We start from the raw sequence: 18,893 nt of genomic DNA, 5'->3' as shown, positions 1-18,893 counted from the left end.
GTTGTTTATGCACTTAGCAATCAACTCAGCCCCGTGTGGACCAAATTTAGTATAATTACAGCCAAAAAGTCCACATGAAACTACACGAGTTGAATGGGTCGGCAATTCGCTTGTACAACGCATAAACTACCAACTAAACACGAATTTGCACTGTACCGACCCGCTTGAGCAACTGACAACCAATTCAGCCCCATTAACATAAAAATTAAGTTTTTCACAGCCCGTATATCATACCAAGGCTACACAATCTGAATTGGTTGTTAATTCCCTCAAACAACGCGCTAAACGCAACAATCAACAATCTAGACAACTGACATCCTAGTTTTCATTCTATCGACAATTGACAAATCAAACGAATTCCATTGCTCACGATACTATTATGATACATACGACATACCTAGGAAGGTGATGGAGCAAAAACTTCAATTGATTCAGCCCCGAAAGAAGACAGCCACCGGTTAAGCCTAAAACAAACGAATCGATGAATGACGAGTCTAATATGTAGATTTTAGCATGCAAATATTTATTTTATTACATAGGAAAATCATAGAAATAAATTATGAAATATTTACCAGAGTTAAAAATATGTCTTAGGTTTCTAAAAATATTGTTGTTATATTTTTCCAGTGCACACAAAAATCACAACAATTCATCCAACACAAGAAGGTGCATGTAGCTATTTCAGTGCGCATCAAAAGGTTTTTATTTGTTTAAAATTTAGTACCAAATCAAATTAAACAATTCCAATTGGGTTAGAATCCTAACTCAAAATGTAAAGTTCCAGAAGTGGAGCAAACTAATTTGGACTTGTCAAAAAAGAGTTATGATGTCGGGAAGACATACCAGAATTTGACTCCCCGCATCAGCTTTGACACATGCTTTTATAAAATCATAAAAACCATTCAAATCTCGTTCAAAAATTACAAATTATACCTTTCTGGAAACTAGACTCAAATTAGAATACCATGGAAACAAGAATCGATAAAAAGAATCGATTATCATCGAGTTACAAACCAAACAATAAGCAAGTACGAATCTGTCAGCAAACTGTTATCATCAAAACTCAAAGCATAACATGTTTATGACATCTCTAGGGTTCAATAAAAGGTTTTAATGGTGAAAAAGACTTGCATTGTTATAATACTAACCTTGAAGTGGAGTTTGGCTCTTTAGAATGGCCGGAAAAAAGAAAAAATGGTGGTGTGGTGGCTGCACACAACTGCCGATCGGACCAGAGGAAAAGGAAAGAGAGTTAGGGTTTTAGGTTATAACAATTTTTACACTTTGGCCCCTGAACTTATAATATGCGATGTATTGAGCCAAAAGTTGAATAACGCGACTCTCGAGAATGACTAGGAGGTCCTTTAAGAATGCCAAATCGGGTCTCGGTTAAAAATACAAACTCTACAATACATAAACCTTTTTAACGAAAATTGGCAGGTGTTACACGTCGAGCTGCTTTGTAATTCTTCTCCTAAGGTACTCACCCTCCTCTCGGCTCTCGTATTATTATGAATATTTTAGGACTAGTTTTTTTTATTTGTATGAACAATCGTTTTTGAATGAATGAAAAAAAATAGATATTTAAATGTCATATTGTGATCCAACCCGAACCGAGCCACCAACACGAACCTAATCGTCGACTCAAAAATTTTTGGGTCCGTGACTTCAGTCACTGCCGTAGCGAAGCCCAAGCTTCACCACTGATCATGTCCATCACCAACCCTAGGGTTACAATCTGCATACCACGGATACATAACCAATATCCAAAACCTATGGTCCATTCTCCAAACCTTAATACCACCTTCTTCCTTCCACCATGCTCTCATCATCTTCCTCGGAGACTACTGCGATCACAGATTCGTAAAGTCCTAGACGTCCTGACCAACCTCCCCTTAAACTACCCGAGCCAATCCCATGTCATCTTCGCTGGCAACCACGACTTGGCGTTTGCTGCCTTTTCCAGATCGGTGTTTCATGGCACGTGGGCTGAGTATGCGTCGAATGAAGAGAGAGAGAGAGAGAAGGGTGGTACAAGGGTTACAAGTATGAGAATATGCATTTGCAAGGGCGGAGATGGGCGGGGAAGATGACTGCTACGTTTAATACTACCAAAGGAATCGAATATAAGGGTGGGTTCTATTTATGATGCCAGAACTACTTTTGAATCTTATGGTGTGAATCATGGATCCCCTAGTATATACTACTTTTAGTATTTATTTTCCCAAATTCTAAAACGTCGTCGTTTGGAGATTAAAATTAGGGCTAGTTGATGTAATTAACGTTTGTTTAAGCACAGCCAAGTTTGGATTTGTTTACTTGGAATTTTTACACATTGACTTCCATAAAGTCAAAATGCAAGTTGTTTGTTGTTTTCGCAGATTTGATGAAAGCAGATCCTGAAGAACACAAGAAGTTTCTTGTGGATTTGATGTGGATTCATGAAGAGGTAAAGGTTTTAACTTATAACTAGTAAATTTAGTTTCAGTTGGTATCGGTTCATTACGACCTAAAGAAAATATCAAAGAAATATAGTTGATATGTGTTTTATATCGAGCTAAAACCACAACGACAAATAAAGTTGTGCTATGCCTCGCAGGTTCCAGCTCTCTGATCTGGGTGATGTACGACTCATAGGTACGTACCACACACGCACACACATACATTCGAGCACTCGTCCTATAACCAATCTCACAATTAACATTTGAACCATTATAATGGAAACTCACCCTCGCATGTTTTACATCGATCAAAAACTATAAAAACGAAAATTGGTGCGGGTGTTATCGTGTTGGTATCGGTTAGGTTTGTCATAACACTTACACAAGAACTTCAAGTAAAAAACTTAAACACATGTCTACAGTAGTGGGTTCTCAAGTGTAGCAACCGAAAGAAAGAAAATCAAGGAGATATACTTGTGATATTTTTAAAAGGATATCAGCATGTGTTTTATATCGATTAAAAAACCATGGAAACATAGAGTCATCATGTGCCTAAAAGGATACTGACACGTGTTTAACATTGATCGAAGACCATTCAACGATTATCGGTACTAATGTTGGTATCGGTTAAGTTCATCATAAATTTTACCGGAGCGTCAAGTAAAAAACTAAACACATTTGCATGTAAAAAAGATTAAAATTGAAAATGGAATATAAAAACTTTCTGGCTAAACTTGAATGTACAAAAGTTTCATGATCGGTTTATATGAAAAATGAAAATTTTGGTAATTTGAATAAAAAAAAAACCTTATAGCCAAACTTAAAAACAAAAAAACTTGTCGTCAGTTAAAAAAAATAAAAAATTCAACTCTTCATGCGGAAATTCCAGAATAAACCAATATTAGTATAGACATATAATTGTAACATCCGGTCTCTCGTACCACCAATTTTGTCCGCTTTGCGCACAAAGAGCTCACGGATTTGTTTTTTGTTGCCCAAGTGGAAACTTCCTAGGAGGTCACCCATCCCGCTACTACTCCCACCTGAGCACGTTTAACTGTGGAGTTCTTCTCTCGTCCACTATCATTAAGCCCAAAACGCGTTGGTGATTTAAGAGGCAGGACATTTACTTATGAACCAAGGATCTTTCTATCCCGAATGGCACAAGAGTGGCTCTGATACCACTTGTAACATCCGGCCCCTCGTACCACCAATATTGTCCGCTTTGCCCACGAAGAGCTCATGAATTTGTTTTTAGTTACCCAAGTGGAGACTTCCTAGGAGGTCACCCATCCCGCTACTACTCCCACCTGAGCACGCTTAACTGTAGAGCTCTGCTCTCGTCCACTATCATTAAACCCAAAACACGTTGGTGATTTAAGAGACAGAACGTTTACTTATTAACCAAGTATCTCTCATGTCCACGGCCGATGTTGGATTTGTCTTGAGGGTTACAATAATGTAATGAATTTTGCTTAGGATAATGTGGCCATAGAGACTGAGAGTGGAGTCGAATTTTGTAAATTGATTGCTATTCATGGTGGTTTGAATGGTAAAAAAGGTGTTGAGGACCAGATTAAGTATTTGAAAGCTAAAGGATACAAGGATTTCTAAAGTGGAGCCGCTTAGTGGGAGAAAGAACGTCTCGGACATCCCTGAGGTGAGTTGATAATAATCATGATTTCGAAAGTTATGATTTGAAGGTTGTTATACTTATAATCAATTCATTATTTCATTAAAATAAAAAAGGAATTGAGAAAACAAGGACGATTGTGATGAGTGGTCATCATGGAAAGCTTCATGTGGATAGACTTAGGTTGATTATTGATGAAGGTGGTGGGTCCAGTGGCTGCAATCGTTCTTCCTTCAAAGAGTATTGTCCGTGACACTGATATACTCAGATGACGAGGTTATAATTTTGAAAGGATGAATAATTTATAGGTATTTTTTTATAGTGGGTCAAATACTCCGTCACATGTACCATTCACTTGTTAGTCAGGTCGGGTCTGGGTCAGGTTAATTGTTGCAATTGTTTTGCCTAAAGTAGTGTTTATTTTGTTTTTACAGCCAAAGTGTTGGGATACTCATGTCAGCTTTTTTTTTTTTTCCTTATTTTACCAGTCGACAAGTTAAGTTTTATGAATGAATATTTTCAATTGAGTTTATTCTCATAAGACCGTTGATATTGGCAATCTTAATTAATAGTTATACGTTAAGTTTTGGAACATCCGCATGATTTTGACATAATGTTTCTTTAATTCTAATTCCATGTTGCTTGTCGAAATTATTTTCTTATACCATTCTAATACCTGTTACCTGCCTCTTTGCGTGGCCATGGTGTTAAACCATTTGCTGTAATCACAATAACCATGGGAATAAATATGACATCTTTTTAAGTATCCACATTCCCCATATCAATTTTTAACATCATCTTAATTCCCAACCATTTAAGATTGAATTTCACTTTGTAAATATAAAAATATAATTATGTCAAACTTTCAAATTTAAAATATAAAAATTGAAATTCTATTTTTTGAAAATTTATTTATTTTTTATATTGAAAATTTAATCAGTGATCGAAGAATTTTGAAATTTAAAATTTCTAAGTCTCATATTAAAAAATGCATTCAACTATAAGGCATTAGCGGTGTTTCTTTAGATGCACTTAGTACGTACTTCCGAATTTCAATTCTATACTGTTATCTTATTTTTTTTCATCAACTACCCTAAAACTCATCTTCGATGGCGCCACTCCTACTCTAAACCTATTTTTTATAATTAACTATCATTAGTTATAAATTCATTTAACTAATCGTTTTGATTAATTTATAACTAATTTATAACTAAACATGTATTTTAGAGCTTTCGTTTATATATATTACTAGTTTGAGTATCTTGTGTTATGGAGGTTTATTTAGGTTTTTGTTTTTAATCATTTTGATGTTTTATATTTTTTAATGATTTGTTTTATTTTTGGCGTAGTTTTGTTTTGATTTAATTCGTATATATTAGTTCGTGACGCTGATTATATTTTTTTAGCGTTGAGCTCTTTCGATTGAGATGTGTGTGTGTTTTAGATTATTAATGAAAGAACATAAATGAACAAGATCATGTTGATTTTTCTAAACGAACAAACATGAACACAAATATTTGTCTTATAAAATAGGGGTGATTGATGTAGGTGACTATAATGGTTGATGCATTAGAGAGAAGGTTGATGATGGAGGGTGGTAAACGGAAGCTAACCGATGATGGAGAGGATAGACCGGCGACCAAGAATATGTAAATGAGCGAAATTAAATTAGGGTTTGATAATGAACATGTTTCACAAATAAATAAGATGTTATAACTCGTTTAAAGGCTATCTCTGTTTGGTGAGACCCATGACCCATGAAAATTATTGTTTGATACTTAAGAGGCTATTTCACAAATAAATGAGATGTTATAACCCGTTTAAGGGCTATCCGGGTTTGATGAGACTCATATACATGAATTCGGGTCAAAAGCATTAAAAGACTCAAATGACAAACAAGCAATCTGATAATCTATGGTAGGTGTGTTGGGGGGGGGGGGGGGGGGAAGCAACCAAAGAGTGACACATAAGGTTGTTATATACAAACACCATCTCCATGGTGTGTGAATAAGGCTATACGGCTCATATAGGGCATATACGAGTCGTATAGGCCTAACTTATTAACATGTGTACGGAGATGACAGTGTGGCAGCTTTTTAAAGTCTATATGAGCCGTATAGACCCTATACGAGTCGTATAGATATTCTTGTTCTTATAGACCCTATACGCCTATACGAGCCGTATAGGGTCTATACGACTCATATAGACAGCATGTCAGCTGTATTTTAACCAGATATTTATAATTATTTTATGGTCTATACGAGCTGTATAGATGGTATACGACCTGTACAGGCCAGGTATCAGTTTTTCTTGCTCCAACCATTTAAGATTTGTGTGTTGCTTTGAACTACTATAATTTTATAAAGGCTATATTTCAAAAGACGAGTTAATACGAATCAAAACATCTACATTAACAAACGTAATTATTTTTATGGCAGTTATATTTCAAAAGCTTAGATAACTCACATGGGCGTCAACCAAAATGGATTACATGACCACATATAAAAAGTCGTTACCCAAAAACGCTCATGCTGTTCGTATGTTTTTATGTATATAGCAAAATATTTATTTTTAAATTACGTGTTTCTATTTTGTAAACAACTCGGATGTTATTTTTAATATTTTGTAATTTTAAAAAATTTTAAAAAAAAACTATACGAGTCAAACAGACTCTATACGAGTCGTATAGCCCTATACGGCTCATATAGGGGCTATACGATACAAATAAATGAAAACTGACACTCCTGGCCGAAAATGACTTGGTACTACACCTATACGAGTCGTATAGACCCTATACGACTCGTATAGGCCCTCCTGGTGTTTGAATAACATCCTTAGTTATGAATAACCTAAGCCATAGCCTTTCTATAATAGACATTTAGATAGATAAATTAGTTAGATAGGTATAAAATAATAATTAGTTAAAATAAATGGAAAACACCTTTATTAAAAACAATCATTTTTATATTTAAAAAACACATTTTTACATAATCCTCTATTGAGCTTTTACATATAAACAAATGTAGAAGCAATGAGATTGTGGACGATTATAAGCGAAGGAACCACAAGTTACTTTTGTTGAAACTTGACTTTGCTAAGGCATATGATTCAATTAATTGGGAATACTTATTTTCTATCATGTCCTTTCTTGAGTTTGGAGGTAAGTGGATGTCTTGGATTAGAGCTTGTTTGTATTCCGCAAGGTATTCTATTTTGATTAACGAAATCCCGACTGAGGAATTTCAAATCGAGAGGGGGCTTCGTCAGGGAGATCCTCTTTCCCCGTTTTTATTTATCATTGCAATGGAAGGGTTACATGTGGCGATTGAAGATATTGTTCAAGCATGGTTCTTTAAAGGGACGAGGATCGGGAGAGGTAATATGCATATTTCTCACCTTTTTTTATGCTGATGATGTTATTGTGCTCGGACTATGGTCATCGAGGAATATTAAAAATATTGTTATGGCTTTAAATTGCTTTTATTTGGCTTCTGGATTGAAGCTAAATATTCATAAATCTAATCTTTTTGGAGTGGGAGTGGCTCAAAGGGAAGTTAGGTTTTTTGCTGATATTGTTGGATGCAAACCAGAGAAAATTCCTTGTATGTATCTGGGTATCCCGTGGGTGCGAAAATGGGAAATATCCAGAGTTTGAATGGGATTATTGAGAAATTTAATAAAAAGCTTTCTAAATGGAAAGCAAAACTTCTATCCATAGGGGGAAGATCGACCCTTATATCTTCTGTTATTGGTTCGTTGGGTGTATACTATTTGTCAATGTTTTTGATGCCTACTAGAGTGAGGAAGAAACTTGAATCTTTACGTGCTAGATTCTTTTTTTTGGGGGGGGGGGGGGGGATTAAGAGAGTCAGAAAATTCCTTGGGTTAGATGGGAGTTGGTTTTGGCCGACAAAGCTAAAGGTGGTTTGGGTATAGGCAGTTTGAAGAATTTTAACTTGGCGTTATTATATAAATGGAAGTGGAGGTTTGTTAATAATCCTAATTCTATGTGGGTGAAGGTCCTTAAGGCTATTGATCAAAACTAAATCAAGATGGCATGTCACGAACAATAAAAGGGAATGGATTTGGTCTCGTATAGTGAATTCGATTAATAAACTAAATGATGAAGACTTAATTCCTACTTCGGTTATAAGAAAAAAAGTAGGAAACGGAAGTGAGACTTTGTTTTGAAAAGATGTGTGGGTTGGAGATTCTAGCTTATGCTCACGATTTCCTAGACTTTTTAATTTGGAGGTGAACAAAAATTGTTTAGTAAGAGAGAAATTGCTTAATTCAGTTTGGGTGTGGAACTGGAGAAGGCGCCCTAGGGGTGGGGTGGAGGACACACAGCTCGAGGAGTTGATATCTCTTCTAGATTCAGTTTCTTTGAGTGATTCGGATGATAAATGGATTTGGGACTTGGATTCTGATGACACGTTCTCGGTTAAAGGAGCCAGATCCTACTTGGATCGTCAGGAACTGCTAGAGGGTACCATCCCTACGAGATGGAATAAATTCGTGCCTAGGAAGGTTAACATCATGATTTGGCACCTGCTTCTAGATCGTCTCTCGACTAGATTTAATTTAAGTCGTAAAGGTTTTGATATTCCTTCAATATTATGCCCAATTTGTTTGAATTCGGTGGAAGTTTTGGATCACATTTTTGGAGGACACTCAGCTCGAGGAGTTGATATCTCTTCTAGATTCAGTTTCTTTGAGTGATTCGGATGATAAATGGATTTGGGGTGGAGGACACTCAGCTCGAGGAGTTGATATCTCTTCTAGATTCAGTTTCTTTGAGTGATTCGGATGATAAATGGATTTGGGACTTGGATTCTGATGACATGTTCTCGGTTAAAGGAGTCAGATCCTACTTGGATCGTCAGGAACTGCCAGAGGGTACCATCCCTACGAGATGGAATAAATTCGTGCCTAGGAAGGTTAACATCATGCTTTGGCACCTGCTTCTAGATCGTCTCTTGACTAGATTTAATTTAAGTCGTAAAGGTTTTGATATTCCTTCAATATATTATGCCCAATTTGTTTGAATTCGGTGGAAGTTTTGGATCACATTTTTGGAGAGTGTCACATTGCTTCAAAGATTTGGAATGCTATCGGTCGTTGGTTGGAGGTGTCTCTTCCGGGTGATAAAGGGCCTAAAAGTATTTTAGAATGGTTGGATTCTTCAGGATGGGTGAAAAAGAAAAAATATGTTATTGAGGTGATTATCTATACGGTATGGTGGACTATTTGGAGAGCTCGGAATGAAATTATTTTTGGTAAACCCAATTATAACAAAGACACTCTATTTGATTCGATTGTTTCAGTTTCGTATTTGTGGTTATCTTCTCGTAATTGTAAGTTTTATTTGAACTGGGTGGCTTGGCAAAAAAACCCGTTACTTAACATGTAACTTTTGTCTTGTCCCGGTTTGGTTTTTCTTTCCGGGTATGGTTTTTATTTCAAGTTTGCCTTTCAAAAAAAAAGGTAAAAATAATATTTTTTACCAAATTATTATTATTATTATTATTATTATTTTCAAATGTCTTATGCATGCATTTATAAGCAAACACTTTAAAAAGATTTACATAAACTAACTTTTTAAATGTGAAATCGAGTATCATATTATTTTTTTTTATATAATAAAAGGCATGTTCCCTAGTTCTCTACTTTTTTTTAAATTCCCCATTGAACCGTGACAAATTAGTATCGTTATCAATATTATCAAAATTGGTACCGGTATTATTTAAACATGTATCAGTAGTATCTAAATCAGAGTTACACGAGTTGTGTTCAAAATAATATACTGCGTAATGAAACTATTATAATATTTTCTATTGTACGGGTTGTGTTCAGAATAATATATTTTTGTGTCATGCTATTTAAACAAACCGACATCGACTAAAATTCCGCCGCATGGCGCTGAGAAAGCCACTGGTTTCTGGTTTATGGTAAAGAGTATAGTTGGAATACATTTTAAGCCGTTTTCTTTGAGGTAGCTAAGTGTTACTACTACTAGAGTAGAGATGAGAATGAACCAAAATAATAGCATGCGCAACAAACAGTTTGTGATGATAATATTTGGTTTTATATAATTCTTTTACAGACTAATAACAGCTCTAACCGATTCAGCACCCTTGCCGTTGTCTTGTGTTGCTTCCTGAAAACCAAACCGTTAAAAAAATCAAACAATGTTGCTACAAGGTATTTTTGAAAAAAAAAAATGAAAATTAGAAGGCTATTTCAGACATACCAATGAATATAGGTATCTTTTTAATGCACCATTTCCATAAAGAATCTTTGCACCAGTTCCTGATCCTATGACCTCTTCATCAACCACGACTGCATCAATTCCTTCGTCCGGAACCTCAAACATAGAATCCACAAGAAGATTTTCTAATATGGCTCTTAGACCTCGTGCGCCTGTGTTCTTCTCAATTGCTCTCTTTGCAATCAATCTTAGGGCACCACCAGTAAAATGCAACTTCACCTAAAAATAATACAAACCATTAATAATTAATTAGTATTAATTAATTACTAATGAGTATAAGCATATGACTACATACATTGTTCATGGCAAACATCCTTTTGTATTGCTTCCCTAGAGCATTTTTGGGCTCTGTTAGAACCTGTCAGAATAACAACAAATCTTATTGCAAACAAATGTTTTTTACTTCACATAATGTAACATAAAGAATACCTGAAGAAGTTGGTCCTCATCTAGAGCAGATGAACTGACTAAAATAGGAAACCGACCAACGAACTCAGGAATTAACCCATATGCAACAAGGTCACCACTGTCTACCTAGAAGTCAAAGCAAAGTATTATTATTATTATTATTATTATTATTATTATTATTATTATTATTATTATTATTTAAAATGTTTGTTGAATAGTGCAGAAATGGTTCATAGTTCTTACAGATTGTAACAACGAAGATGTGACTACAGCATTGGTTAATCCTCCAACACCACCACCTCTCAAATTAGCCCTCACAGGTGCCCCAAATCCAATAGATGAATCTTGTCGCCTGGACAAAATTCAGCAACTAAGATATATATATATAAACTGAATCCACCAGTGAAAGGTACATACCTCTCAGAAATGGTTTTCTCTATATCAATAAATGCCCCGCCACATATAAAAAGGATATCTTTTGTATCTACCTGCAAAAATAACCAATCAATTCCAGTCCCAAGGGCAGGTAAAACGAGGCCTCAATCGGATGGGAAACGATGATTTGGCACCAAATATGCAGAAATAGCAGCTGTGAGAAGCGGTTCACAGTCTGTAGATATCCAAAGTTTTATCTTTACCTTGTACTGTAGATGATTACTACTTTTAAATTTTATGATCATCAATGAAATAGAACATAATACTTTGTCTTCTTTACAAATATATTGGATCATTTAGCTCATTACACACCTTCATTATTAAACAAAAACTACAAGGAAAAAAAAGTACCACTATAATCAAAGATAGCCCTTTGTCACAACCACCTAATATATGAATCAAATGGCTTCAGAGATTCCAGATCACTCATGACTTGTTTTGTAAACGAGCCAAGCTCGAGCTCGTTTGATTGGCTCACTCAATAGGCTCGAATTATTTTTTAAATAATTATATATGAAGCAGGCCAACATGCAGCCCAAACATCTATTCTTTTTTCTTGAAAGGGGTCCAGGGCATAAAGTTTTAAAACATTAATTCTCTCATCGACATTTAAGATTTCATCTTTTTCATCTTCACAGCAATCAGCATCACAGCCGACAACTAATTGTTCTTTCGAGCTATGGAACTGCTTACCCATCACTTGTTTGGCCTGGCTTTGTCTACATCAAACCACGGACTGCTCCCTCAATTGGCGAACTCATTCGCAGTTAAGGTAGTTGGTCATACCATATGGTTCCACTTTTCGTTTTTCACACCATAAAGCTCAAATTTTTTGGTTTTATTGAAGTTGACTATTTAGTTTCCTTTTTAAATTCGAGCCGAGCCGAGCTAGAGCTCAAAGCTTCAGCTTGGTTTAAGATTCAAGGTCAAGCTAAGCCGAGCCAGCTTAATTTAGAATTCGATCCGAGCACAAGCTGGCCCGGACTCAGGCCCAGCTCGTGAACATCCATGTCAGGTGGTGTTGACAATAAGGTCGAGAAAAGTCTCGATAAAGAGCTAAGAAGGGTTGAGATGGGTCCAAAAGCATGGTGGTCAGCATGGAAAAGAGAGTTTTGGGAGTTTGAGTGATAACGCAGTTTATTACACAAGTCGATATGTGGACATTGATCGAGGTACGTGGACCATCAGAACTTAGAATGAGTTTGTGCAAGAGCTTAATAGACCATTATATTCTACCAATGCCATGGCAAAGCGTTGGCTACACACACTCAAGCATGATGTAACGATGTAGTGTGTGAAGGACTCCACAACTCTTACTCTTGAGATTGTGGATCCTTCGCACGAGGACTCTGTGCTCTATTACTCGAAGGGGTTACAACCAAGGGCATGTACAGAACTAAAGCGCTTATTGACTTCAATGGGAAGAAAAATGAGAAAGGTGGTTGAGACAAGCATGATCATGTCTGAAAATAGAGGCACAAAAGATGCCAAGGTATAAGAAAGTAATGTCCATTAGTAACGGGTTTTATCGATGTGATGGACCACATTGGACGGGCGATAACGGTTAAGATAGAGGCCACAGTGAAAATGAAGACGAGGTCAAAACTAATACAAGGAAAAAGAAAGCAAAACTAATTAGGAAATATATTATTAGAGGTCAAAACTAATACAGGGAAAAAGAAAGAAAAACTAATTAGGTAAAAAACCTTGACCCTGTAACTAAAAACTTTCAAACCGGTTCAGTATTACAGACAAGCCCCATAACTTACTTATGTTGATGATCTTACGCTTTACCAAATCATTGGTCCATATCATAGTTGTGAATAGCGAATAGTGGTCAACAGCGACAAGCTACCTATACGCTGCGTGGCGATAGCAACGAAATAGCAGGCGCTATTTGATGTTTTCGATAATGTATTAGAATTTTGTTTAAAATTTCTTTTAAATAGGGTTTTATTCACGAATATAAGTATTTACGATGTAAATGGTGAAGATTGGTGCTGTTTGGTCGATTAAAATGCCTAAAAACTCAATTTTTAATATTTATTAAAAAAATATAAAAAAAGACCATAATTGTTGCTATTGAGCGCTAAACATCAGATAGCGCTGGATCATCGCTTCACTACTCTATTCGCAATAGCGATCACTATGAGCGCTATTAACAACTATGGTCCATATCATCATCAACCTCGATTATAATAATTATGGTCCTAGTGTAAATTCATTCAATTTGACTATCAGGCTATCAGCATACCAAGTTCATGAACTTCTGTGTGAATAGAAGCTCTTTTGTTTGATTCTATTTGGTGCACCTAATGAGCATCATGAGTCAAAAGGGGAAAATAGTTTCACATGTAGAACAATGCATATAATATTGCATTTCAGTAGTTTGTTACTCGAGTTAAACATGGGAAAGTTATAGCACTCAAACCCATTAGAGAATAAACACAACTTAGGAAGCAAAGGCAATTTACCTGAATGCCATCACCATGAGGCTGCTTTCGAGATCGATTATCAGGGACATTTACTATCTGAAAATAGACGATCAAAAACATTTTAAAAACCATCTAACAGATTATAAATCTTTTTAGCTATCTAATCTCTATATTTTAAAACCATCTAATAGATTATAAATCTGTTTAATTTTTATTTTTTATGCTTATTACATAATAATAGCTTTTGCTTTTTATATATGAATAAATAGTATTTAATACATAACATAATTTTAATTTTTTTTATTTTAGTGCGGTTTATTTTTCTTAGGCTCTTGCTTTTTTTGCGCTTTGCGCCTAGGCCCTATGCAAGACCTATGCGCCTTGAGTGCGCCTAGCGCTATTGATAACTATGCCATCTATCCAGCAATGCGAAAATTTCAAAACTTCCAATAAGATAAAGAACACTAAAGAGCACTCACAGTTCCTTCAAGCATTTTAAGCAATGCTTGTTGAACCCCCTCTCCAGATACATCCCTCCCACTATTTAAACTTTCAGCCTGCATAAATAGATACATACCCAAATTACTCAATTGATATATAAACAAAAGCATTAGTAAATCTAGAGAGTGCCTTTCTAGTGATCTTATCAACTTCATCTATGTACACGATTCCGTGTTGAGCCGCTTCAACATTGAAGTCAGCAGCCTGAAAACCAAATACAACAAATGATTAACATAAAATAGAGATAAGTCAACATGCAATGCCAAATGAGTATATATATATATATTACCATGAGGAGTTTATATAATATCGATTCCACGTCTTCACCAACATAACCTGCCTACACAGGTTTTACAGCATTACATATACATAATATGTGTTGAGATTGTACAAATTATCATAAAACCTGCCTGTGTCAATGTAGTAGCATCTGCAATAACAAAAGGCACATTGACAACACGAGCTAAGGTTTTCGCAAGTAGCGTCTTCCCTGTCCTTTCAGTCACATTATAATAAAAATATCAGAACAAAAACATATCAAAGACAAAAAAGAGTTGTTTGACAAGAATGAATAATAGAACTGAATATCAAATCAATATGTTTAAAAAGTAAGTGATAACCTGAGCCAGTTGGACCCATTAATAGAACATTGCTTTTCTGTATTTCAACATGATCAACATCTTGGTTTTCTGATGGCCTATTTTACAATGCCATAGAATTAGGATATCGTAACTAAATGAGCTGAAGCCGTAACTAGAATACTCACTTTGTATGATAAATTCTCTTGTAATGGTTGTAAACAGCAACAGAAAGGACCTTTTTGGCTTGTTGTTGGCCAACAACAAAGTCATCAAGGCCTCTGGAAATCTCCTTGGGCGTAGGCAAGCACTTGGAGGATCCAACCTCATCCTTATGAGCACCTGCACCGTAAGTCCTTAGCTTCTCCCACATTTTGACGTCAGCAACCCTAACCCTGCCGATTTCAATAAAGGTTCCCTGAAGAAGAGGGTGGAGCTTAAAGGGCCTGAAATAGTAAGCGGTTCGGCAGTTGGGGCACATGTTAAATGCCGACTTCGGGGGTGAGTGAGAGCGGGCGGTTAGAGAAGAGGAGGCTCATGAGGTGGCCGCATCTGGGGCACTTCACCTGCCCCCTCTGATCAACTTCCTTCCCATTTATGCCGCCGCTGGTTTTCCAACCCTACATATCTCCTCAGATGCTTTGATTCATGATGATGAAGCACCGTATGGGTATGGCTGCTGTAATTTGAACACAGGCTCATGATTGCTCTTACTATGTACTTGCTGTATTCATTGCTTTTCGATTTCCATCTTAGCATCGCCGACATGGCTCTCTTCCTTCAAACCATACATCTATCACCAACACTTTACCAAGGCAAACCAAGAGTGAATCAAGTTTATCCAACACCAACACTTTCACACTTTTCCTTCTAACCTATTTAGGGGTGATTGGCCTGACACTTTTTTTTTTTAGCTTTTTATTTTTTTTTAAATAAGCTTAATTTGGTGTTTCGTATAATTTTTTAAGTTTATACTTATTAGCTTATGTAAACTAATTTGAAAAAGCTTATTTATATAAGGATATAAGCATGAGCCGAAAAATAAAAGCCAGGCCAAACACCCCCTTAGCTATAAGTAATAGCTTATCATGACATAATAGCATATCTTATAGGGATGGTAATGGGTCGAGTTTGGGTCGGGTTTGGGAAATACCCAGTTATAAAAGTCCATCCCAAACGGACCCGTCCCAAACCCTTCGGGTTTTAATCGGGTAATTATCCGTCGGGTTTCGGGTGTCCTATCGGGTTTTGACAAATACTCGTCGGGTATACCCGGCTCAAAGGGTTTCTACTGGGGTTTTGACAAAATATAATTAATCGATTACAAAGATGGTTACCATAAAGGTAAAATATCTCAAATAATTGACATAAACAAGTTTCGACAAATAATATATTTAGAATATAGTATATGTAATAAGCTATATCGGGTACATCGGGTATATAATTGGGTAAATGAGTTTATGTTATCGGGTAATCGGGTATATTAGAAATCCCAAACCCGTCCCAAACCCCGCGAAAAATTTCAAAACTATTCTCAAACCCTAACGGGTCGGGTATTACCCGTCCCATTTATGTCGAGTTTCGGGTTTTCCCATCGGGTTCGGGTTTCATTGTCATCCCTAATATCTTATGTATTAATAAGGTATATAAATAATTTCTTAAAATTAGTAAGAGTAATTTTTATTTATATTTTAAAATAAATCAAAATGAAAGGTTAAAAATCCATACCAATTAAGAAAAATAAAAGACTAACATCAATTCATCCTAGTTGACTTGGTAAGCCGCATGCATTTTAAAAGCAAGGCATTTCCTCATCTGATTCAATTCCTTTAACAATTTTATTTAACATATTACTTCTCACAAATATTTTTTCGCATTCTAGGCCTCCATTTATATTTATATATTTACAATTACAGGGGTTGGTCCGCATAACTGGTTGTACTTCATGCTGTATGGTTTGGAACTTTCAATCTTAACAGTGCGACCTGTCACGTTCCAATTCTGATGATACGTGTCCTAAAATTCTGACTTCTAATGGTCCGCATAACCGGTTGTAGTTCATGTTGTATGGTTTGGAACTTTCAATCTTCACAGTGCGACCTGCCACGTTCCAATTCTGATGATATGTGTCCTAAAATTCTGACTTCTTCCTTTTCATTTTCACATCATTTGTCCCTTCAGCTACCCACCCCAATTCTCTAAAATCTGATTTCAGTGGCCTCCGATTCGAATACACTACTCAACTGATGAGACTACAACCATGGTAACGACACCGGTCAAGAAGTGGTGGTCACTTTTGGGTTCCGAACAAGCATCCGTTTCTCCAAAAATCCACGTCAGGAGCGACAATGAGATATTGAGACATACAATACAGATGACCATTTCAAACGAAGATTTGTGGTGGCGCATACGATTTCGACAAAACACTATGGATCTTGTGGTATTAGGTAAGTTCCGACGAGTTATCCGGCTTCAATGTACATTTTGGTTGTTTTGTGTAGTTGATTTTGTTTTTTTAGCTACACAGGATTGATTTTATATGCGGTGGTACATGGACGGCGTTGATTGCATTAATTCTTCTGTACGTGTATCACGCAAGTTTCACAGTGCTTTCAATTTGATTTTTGTGTTTGGTATTGTGTTCAAATGTAATTTGTTTCAACTAATAATTCGGCCATGTAGAAAGAACAAATCGTGGAACGTTAAAAAGGTAATTTGTTTAAGCTATTTATGTTTTTACTTCTTAATGTCTATTTGCATCACAAATTCAGAAACAGTGTTATGAGACCTCTGAAAGTACTTTTTTATATATATATATATATATATATATATATATTTTTAAGAGCTGCGGTTTACCTAATAAATAATAAATGGTCATATTTTTGTGGAAATCTATAGTAAATCATCATTATTTATTTATTTTAATTTGATGTTTGAACATTTTCTGATTCCGCTTTTCAGTTTGGTGGTATGATTCGAGACAAATACGAATGAAGTAGATAAAGTTTCTGTTGGAAAATTAGAGTATAATGAATGGAAATTAATTTTATGAAATTATTATTAAGACTTTTCATATGGTGAAAAGTTAATGAAATTGATTAGTTTTATTAGAGTTTATGACTCTAATTAAGAGAGATCTTCATCATCCATGACTCTTGTGTATATGGTAGGCTATGAGCCTCATTTGATGTAAGGAAAATTACAAGCTAAAAAATTCAAGAAAAAATGTATGCATGCATGAAGAGTTATAGGTGAAAGGCTCTGAAGACTATATGTTGGGAACCCATAGAGATGAGTTTATTACTCGATTCCTCTACCTTTTTTATTCTATTTTTTTCAAAAGTTCTAACACTACAATTACCCGATGTAACCTCGGGCGCGTGGACATCTCCGGCAGTACCAACTGCTTCGGCTGTTGTACCCTTGGAGACAGACGTGTTGTCTTATGTAGAGGCGCGAAATCTATTTTAAAGGAAATGTGTTGAACATGTGCCTCAGCCTCAACCATCAAATTTAGTTTGTTTGTTGTTGCAGCCAAGAGATTACTAGAATACCTTGTTGTGGCAAAGGTTGAACAATCTATCTTTTTGTAAGTTCTTCTCAAGGAGATTACAAGAAGATATTGTTGAAGAATAAGCTGATGATTTTATCATTTGAAGAGCTTGGTTGAAACCATTTAACATAATTGTTATATTATTTCATTATTTATTTTAGATTATATTGCGGTATGTGTGCTACTTACCTTTTCATGTTACTAACGAGAGTATCGTTATTATTTGTATTAATTTTAATATAAAAAGTGTCTCATATTCCTACAATCTTAAAACAGATTCTGCGTGAGATTGTTAAGGCAATCTTAAACCTTTTTACTAAGGGTTCACGGAAAATATTAAAATTATTTTGTGATTGTTGCGACAATCTTGTATATTTGTTTTTGAAAATATGTATGTAGTACAAATTGTTGTGTATGGATTTATAGAGATGTGATACAATCTTAAATCCTATACCATGATATAAGACAAATGATTTATGATTTAATCGTTCGATTTAAGACGATTGTTCAATCGTTATTTTTTTTAACTTGTGTGTTAGACCGGGTTTATTGGTGTAAACCTATGTTCTTTGTGAACATTAAATTCACGAACGTGCATGTTAGACCAGATGTATTTTATAAACAATACATTTTGTAAA

At 35.5% G+C, this 18,893-nt stretch overlaps 1 protein-coding gene and 1 pseudogene across 1 annotated transcript; one reads left to right on the top strand and one right to left on the bottom strand.

Annotated features, from left to right (window-relative positions):
* Nucleotides 1-1,709: 1,709 nt before the first annotated feature.
* LOC143624239 (tyrosine-protein phosphatase RLPH2-like) lies at nt 1,710-4,346 on the top strand (annotated as a pseudogene).
* Nucleotides 4,347-10,146: 5,800 nt separating this feature from the next.
* On the bottom strand, nt 10,147-14,983 carry LOC143624238 (CLP protease regulatory subunit CLPX1, mitochondrial-like). The gene is made up of 13 exons (XM_077094957.1): nt 14,941-14,983; nt 14,745-14,821; nt 14,531-14,614; nt 14,414-14,460; nt 14,254-14,328; nt 14,103-14,180; nt 13,663-13,719; nt 11,171-11,241; nt 10,997-11,105; nt 10,775-10,879; nt 10,641-10,703; nt 10,328-10,564; nt 10,147-10,234 (listed from the first exon to the last, which is right to left on the bottom strand). The coding sequence occupies exons 1-13, from the start codon at nt 14,973-14,975 to the stop codon at nt 10,175-10,177; spliced, it is 1,098 nt and encodes a 365-aa protein (XP_076951072.1). The 5' UTR covers nt 14,976-14,983; the 3' UTR covers nt 10,147-10,174.
* Between the last annotated feature and the right edge of the window lie 3,910 nt (nt 14,984-18,893).

The sequence above is a fragment of the Bidens hawaiensis genome, unplaced genomic scaffold (genome assembly GCF_021521415.1).
Source record: "Bidens hawaiensis isolate Kalapana, Puna unplaced genomic scaffold, B.hawaiensis_p1.1 tig00003739_1, whole genome shotgun sequence".
Classification (NCBI taxonomy): domain Eukaryota; kingdom Viridiplantae; phylum Streptophyta; class Magnoliopsida; order Asterales; family Asteraceae; genus Bidens; species Bidens hawaiensis.
Note: the sequence above shows the minus strand (reverse complement) of the source record. Positions and strands in the feature narration are given on the sequence as shown.